The following is a 7,040-nucleotide window of genomic DNA, read 5'->3' as shown; positions in this document are numbered from 1 at the left end:
AAGGTGTAATTTGAATCTTACATTATAAAATTTCTATAATTTATACGATGTATAAGACATTTTACTATAGCATAAAGTCTATTATTAGTAAAGTCAAGTTTTAAAAGAAAAAAAAAACTGGAATATTCTGGAACGAACGCGAAGGCAATAGAGAGTTCATCGAACGGCTGTAATCTGATCCGAACGTTCTGGACTATGAAACTTTTTTTCCTTTATAAACTGACAACTTTGTCTTCCTTCTCCAATTACAGAAATTTGCTTCATTACATCTCAAACTATAAACAAACATTTACATTTTCTTCTTCTACGAATATGGCGGCAGCAGGAAAAGGCGAAGGACCAGCCATTGGAATTGATTTGGGTACTACATATTCTTGTGTAGGTGTATGGCAACATGATCGTGTTGAAATTATAGCTAATGATCAAGGAAACAGAACCACGCCTTCTTATGTTGCTTTTACTGATACTGAACGCCTCATTGGTGATGCTGCCAAGAATCAAGTTGCTATGAACCCAGTTAATACTGTATTCGGTATGTTTCCGTTACCAAAACTTATTGATCCGCTACTCTATTCCTTCGAATTTACCTGCCATGTTTTGGAGAGTTAAATCCTTTCATATGCCTTCTAGATCGTTAAATTATCAATTATTGTGAGTTATAGTTCGGATTACAACAAAATGTCAATGGTGCTTTGTGAATTCTCTCATTTCCAAGGATAGGACATAGTTTATACCTAATTTGAAATTGATTGATTAAAGTGAAATTATGTAGTCTTCCAAACCTAATAGTTTTTTTATTTGGAATTATTGAAGACTGAAATGAGCTCCCAAATTCTCTTCAAAAGTTCAGTTGTTGAGTAATTGAAGTGAAATAATCTGAAAATCAAGTGGGAGTGTTATACTGAATAATCATGTAGTCTTTAATAATCTAAGATTGAAGTATAATAGGGAGGATATTTGTAGTGACATTTCTTTTGTTGTTATTGGTTTCAGATGCTAAGCGCTTAATTGGAAGGAGATTTAGCGATCCTTCGGTGCAGAGCGATATGAAATTATGGCCTTTTAAGGTTATACCTGGGCCTGGTGACAAGCCAATGATTGTTGTTACGTACAAGGGTGAGGAGAAGCAATTTTCTGCTGAGGAAATCTCATCCATGGTCTTAACCAAGATGAAGGAAATTGCTGAGGCTTATCTTGGAACAACTATCAAGAACGCAGTCGTCACAGTCCCTGCTTACTTCAATGATTCGCAGCGTCAGGCAACTAAAGATGCTGGTGTCATTTCCGGCCTTAATGTGATGCGTATTATCAACGAGCCGACAGCAGCTGCAATTGCCTATGGACTTGACAAGAAGTCTACCAGTACTGGCGAGAAAAATGTGTTGATTTTCGATTTGGGTGGTGGTACTTTCGATGTGTCTCTTCTCACTATTGAAGAGGGGATTTTTGAGGTTAAAGCTACTGCTGGTGATACTCACTTGGGAGGTGAGGACTTTGATAATAGAATGGTGAATCATTTCGTTCAAGAGTTTAAGAGAAAGCATAAGAAGGATATCAGTGGGAATCCAAGAGCGTTGAGGAGGTTAAGGACTGCTTGTGAGAGAGCAAAGAGGACTTTATCATCCACTGCTCAAACAACAATCGAAATCGATTCGTTGTATGAAGGCATTGATTTTTACACGACTATCACTAGGGCAAGATTCGAAGAGATGAACATGGATTTGTTCAGGAAGTGTATGGAGCCAGTGGAGAAGTGTTTGAGAGATGCTAAGATGGATAAAAGTGGGGTTCATGATGTGGTTCTTGTTGGTGGATCAACTAGGATTCCGAAAGTTCAACAATTACTTCAGGACTTTTTCAATGGGAAGGAGCTTTGTAAGAGTATCAACCCCGATGAAGCAGTTGCTTATGGTGCAGCTGTGCAAGCTGCAATTTTGAGCGGTGAAGGCAACGAGAAGGTTCAAGATTTGTTGCTGTTGGATGTTACTCCTCTTTCGCTCGGTTTAGAAACTGCCGGAGGTGTAATGACTGTGTTGATTCCAAGAAATACAACCATTCCAACCAAGAAAGAGCAAGTTTTCTCTACATACTCAGACAACCAACCCGGTGTCCTGATCCAGGTGTACGAGGGAGAAAGAGCGAGGACCAAGGACAACAACTTGTTAGGCAAGTTTGAGCTCTCTGGCATCCCACCTGCACCAAGGGGTGTTCCTCAAATCAATGTCTGCTTCGACATTGATGCCAATGGCATCCTGAATGTGTCTGCGGAGGACAAAACTACTGGACAGAAGAACAAGATAACTATCACCAACGACAAGGGTCGGCTCTCAAAGGAAGAGATTGAGAGAATGGTGCAAGAAGCTGAGAAGTATAAGTCTGAAGATGAAGAGCTCAAGAAAAAGGTGGAAGCTAAGAACGGATTGGAGAATTACGCTTACAACATGAGGAACACTATTAAAGATGACAAGGTTAGTTCCCAACTTCCAGCTGCTGATAAGAAGAAGATTGAGGATGCCATTGACGAAGCTATCAAGTGGTTAGACAGCAACCAACTTGCAGAGGCCGATGAGTTTGAAGACAAGATGAAGGAACTGGAAAGCGTATGCAATCCGATCATTGCCAAGATGTATCAAGGTGGTGCTGGTGGAGCTACTATGGATGAAGATGATGGTCCTTCTGTTGGTGGTGGAGGAGGAAGTGGAAGTGGTGCTGGTCCAAAAATTGAGGAAGTGGATTAAGAATTTTTGAGTTGAATTGTTTTACTTGTTTCTTACTAAGTATGCTTTCAAGTAGCCTTTAGAAATGAAAGCTTGTTCATCCTTTTGTTGTTAATAAATTATTATGTGCTTTTCAATATAGAATTTGTTGGTTCTTATCCTACTAAAACAGTGGTGCAGTTACTTTATAGCTTTTTTTTCTGAGTTATGTCAAAACCATAATGTTTAAGTTCACTAGACTAAAAACTAAATATGGGGACAATATACAAATATATGCACTTCAATGATTGGGAAAATCCTTGGTGATAATAAAGGAAAGCCTATCTGGGATAGCCTACTATTTAGTCAAGCAAAGCTAGATTTGGGAAAATAAAACATCTTTACTCCTTCCTTCGATTGCTTTCATGCTTCATCTTCTTATCGGGATAGCATTGTACATTACATATAGATTTGGAGAAAAGATCAAAATTCAAAAGCAGCAAAGAGGAGAAAAAGAAACTTGGTTGGGAACACATTTTTCAACTCCCAAGCAAAGCAAAAAGGATACATGTAATAATAGAGAAAACAATCCAGCTCAAAATGGTATGGTTCATTTTGCACTTCTGATAATTATGAGCTGGTATTCAATACCTGATTCATATTACATGTTCACGCAAAGGTGCCATGGGATAGATGCTTTATTGCATTATGTAACATTAGAAACGACTACTTTAGAAAATAAGTAGATTTTGTTGTCTGAAAACACTAGGCCGGAAACAAAGTCTTCATATTCCTAGAGTAACAGAATGGCTCATTGTAATTCAGACCACGAAAGATTATCATTTCTTTTTTCCTATAGACTTGACTCAATAAAAATGGCTACACATATGTGAACTTACAATAGCATGCTTCGCTCTGCATCACAGTGTACTCGACTCAGCAGTGCAACAGAACAGCCTTAAAGGAGCAGCAGCAAAGGATCTAAATAAGGTGATATCATCATACGTGAGGCCCTTGACTGAGTAGCAATTCAACAATGATTGAATTTCGCGCTAAAAACTTGACTATACTCTACACTTTCTGCAATCAATACCTAGCTCATGACAACATGAACTCATTTGGAGGTCGAAGAGAAACAGGAACTTCATGCACTTCTGGGGTTGTGCCATATTTGGGAACTTTCAATTCAAGTACAGCTCCACTCGTGTCAAAATATGCTTCTAGCTTTGCATCATCAGGTATTCGAGTTGGAAGTGAGATTTCCCTTGTGAATTCACCGCAAGGGCAGTGCTCTGGAGATGGATCAGTTAGCTTGAATGTTCTACCATTTCTCACCATGAATGGGGGGCATGCCGTGCTCACAAATGTTATTTTTATAATGGCATGACTAGTATCGTTCCACCAATGAACTTTCACCTTTTCACGATCAACAAAAGGTAGAGTGATCATAATCACGTATCCTTCCGAGTCCTCGTATATAACTTTTGCAGCAACGGCTGGCCCATACACATCCTTCATTACCCCCGAAAACTCATTCATCCAATGTGGTGCAATAGTGTGTGGTTGTCCATCTTGATGTCTGTTTAAACTGGGATTAGCCGACAAGAAACAATCTTCATCACTTCCATGAGAAAAGAAGTCTTTCCTTTTCTTACCACAATCAGATGAGAGCTCTAAAACATTGCTGTTCACATGGTTTGATGGTCGAGTTGACAAGTTAAGACTAGAACCATTAAGCAATTTTTTCGAAGGAAGATGAGAATTGCTCTTTGGCAAAGGGATCGATCTTTGAAGCTCAAAATCTGTGTTGGGAAGGTTCCGCCATGAACTGAAGTCTCTAGCTTCTGGTGGTATTGAAAAATTGAGATCCCTACCAGTAAGTTCCATCCACTTCTTCTGCTCTTCCTCATCAATACACAATAAATTGGGTGATGGAACAAGCTCAATTCCATGCAAACACACCGGATTGGAGAGGCCTCTATAATGTTTACGCTGCATTTTATGAGAACAGATGAACCCCTTGTCAACACTAAATGGAAATGAATGCTCTCCCTGCTTCGAATGTCCATTCATATAACTCCTCAACTGCATCTCCCCCAACGCATTTTCAGACCTCTCCTTAAAAACCCACATGTATATATTCTCCATATCATCCTGAGCCAAAAATACATCAAGCTGGAGATGAGACTTATCAAATCCCGACACCCCATTACTATCTCGAACAACTTTGCACTTAGATTTCTCCTTCAAAACAGGCCTAAAGTAATACATAAAGAAAAACCAAGCACCCCAAACACTATCCATTCTCTTATCACAATTCCTTCCAACATTAGGCAAATCAAGAAGCTCAAAACATTCATTAATCTGGTTTCCAAGTCCAATCTCCATCATATCAAACAAGTCGTGATTCCAAGATAGAGGTGGTGGAGGAGGACGAGGAGTAGGGCTACGTTCCATACATAACGGGAGATTAATATCCGGTGGCCTCGAAATCACAATCTCCTTATTCATATCTCTGTCTGATTCCTCATTAGAGGTAGCAGCAGCAGCAGCAATTGCATTTGAATCCATAGACAAGAATGTAGATAATTGATAATTATCAATTGACAAACTTGTCATCAAATCTTCCCCCATCTGTTTACCACTACTTAATTCCTCACAACAAAACCCCAAATATGCAAAAAAGCTCAATAAACACACAACTTCAAGATTTTACTACAAAAACAATAAAACAAACATGGGTATTTAATATTTTATCAAATATCAGTATAAAGGGTTGTTCTATGCTATAAAGATGACATTTTTATCATTCTTGAATTCAAGAAAAAAAAACCATAAAATTGAAAAAAAAACCTACATATAGATGTGAATCAAAATGAATACAAATAAAGGGGTATTAAGATTTACCTTTTTCTACAAAGATTTCAACTTTGAATCCAATAGAAATATTCACAAAGAATCAGCAGCAGCAGTCCATTTCTACAGAGAAAAAAAAAACAGGTTCCGTCTTTGGAGATTGAAAAGAAAATAAATTGTAACGGAGATCGTTAACTTTAACGGCGTTAATGGGAAACAGCAAGAGGAAAAGTAACGCCTGATAAGCACTGTCTAATTGTGATAAGTAAAATAGCTTTTCATGTGATAAGTAATACATGTGTGTATTATGTACTTCGAGTAATATTTTTGTTTTTCCTTATATAGGATATATTGTTGTTATTTTTTGAATGTGGAAAATTGTATTAAAGATATAATTATGATTGTTGGGACTATTATTTGTGTAATTCCTTAATTGGCACGATTAATTATATTGATTTAGAGAATTCAGTTCTTGAATTATTATAGAATTGCATAATTTATGTCGGTAATAATAAATTTCAAAGAGAATTTTTATGAAAAATTATTGTTTGAATGTGCAATCAACAATCTATGAAGATTAATTAAGGCAACTTTCATTTAAAAATTATCTAATTACTCTTTATAGCTATAGTTTGATAATTACAATTCGTAGCCACATGTTATATGAAGGAGAGAGGCAAGTGAGTCTGGGAGAGAGAGGGGAGAAAGAGTGGGAGAAAGGTGAATTGTATATGTGTATATCGATTAGATAATTGTATATTATACATATATATTTGTATATAGCGCAAACAAGATTGGGAGAGGGAGGAGAGAGGCGGGCTAGAAAGGGCAGAAAGTGGGAGAGAGGTGAATTGTATATGTATATAATTGTATATTATACATATGCATTTGTATATATGGCAAGCGAGATTGGGAGAGAGAGGTGAGAGGCGAGCGAGATTGAGGGAGGGAGGAGAGAGGCGAGCGAGAGAGGTCATAGAGTGGGAAAGAGGTGAATTGTATATGTACATAGGCTCAATAATTGTATATTATACAAATGTCTTTGTATATTCTGACGAATCATACATATACAAACGTGACTAATTATACAAACTCGAAGTCAGTCTACGTAATTAATGTATAATGCTAGTCACGGGTGGTAATTATAGCAAAATATAGGTATGATGAATAATTAAATAGTATAAATTTGTTTCACCGCGTAATTTTCTCATTAATTAATGCATAAAAAATTTAGTACGATACTAGAGAGGGAATGCCCGTGCACGGGCTCAATATTGACACACACAATTCTTTTGAAGGAGAAAATAATATCAATTTTATTGCTGAGAAAATGATGGAAAAAAACTGCTTGTTGACTAAACCATTGTTATCCTGTAGAAATGATAATATGAGAAGTTACAATATTCTTTTGACATACAGAAGAGAGAAGAATAATGTTTGTTTGTGAAGCTATCAACAACAGTCTAAATCAGAAGATATATATATATA

General features: G+C 37.1%; 2 protein-coding genes across 3 annotated transcripts; one reads left to right on the top strand and one right to left on the bottom strand.

The window, feature by feature from the left end:
* Positions 1-231: 231 nt before the first annotated feature.
* On the top strand, positions 232-2,886 carry LOC107004938 (heat shock cognate 70 kDa protein). The gene is made up of 2 exons (XM_015203366.2): positions 232-532; positions 994-2,886. The coding sequence occupies exons 1-2, from the start codon at positions 313-315 to the stop codon at positions 2,736-2,738; spliced, it is 1,965 nt and encodes a 654-aa protein (XP_015058852.1). The 5' UTR covers positions 232-312; the 3' UTR covers positions 2,739-2,886.
* Positions 451-5,721, bottom strand: LOC107004939. 2 transcript variants are annotated; one of them, XR_003575009.1, is made up of 3 exons: positions 5,604-5,721; positions 3,596-5,411; positions 451-587 (listed from the first exon to the last, which is right to left on the bottom strand). XR_003575009.1 is itself a non-coding variant. In XM_015203367.2 (2 exons), exon 2 carries the CDS (start codon positions 5,328-5,330, stop codon positions 3,795-3,797), a length of 1,536 nt encoding a protein of 511 aa, XP_015058853.1. In that variant the 5' UTR covers positions 5,331-5,411; positions 5,604-5,721; the 3' UTR covers positions 3,271-3,794. The 2 variants fall into 2 exon arrangements, 1 of the variants encoding a protein (XP_015058853.1); XM_015203367.2 differs by lacking the exon at positions 451-587 and having other exon boundaries at positions 3,271-5,411.
* Between the last annotated feature and the right edge of the window lie 1,319 nt (positions 5,722-7,040).

Source organism: Solanum pennellii, chromosome 11 (assembly GCF_001406875.1).
Source record: "Solanum pennellii chromosome 11, SPENNV200".
NCBI lineage: Eukaryota > Viridiplantae > Streptophyta > Magnoliopsida > Solanales > Solanaceae > Solanum > Solanum pennellii.
Note: the sequence above shows the minus strand (reverse complement) of the source record. Positions and strands in the feature narration are given on the sequence as shown.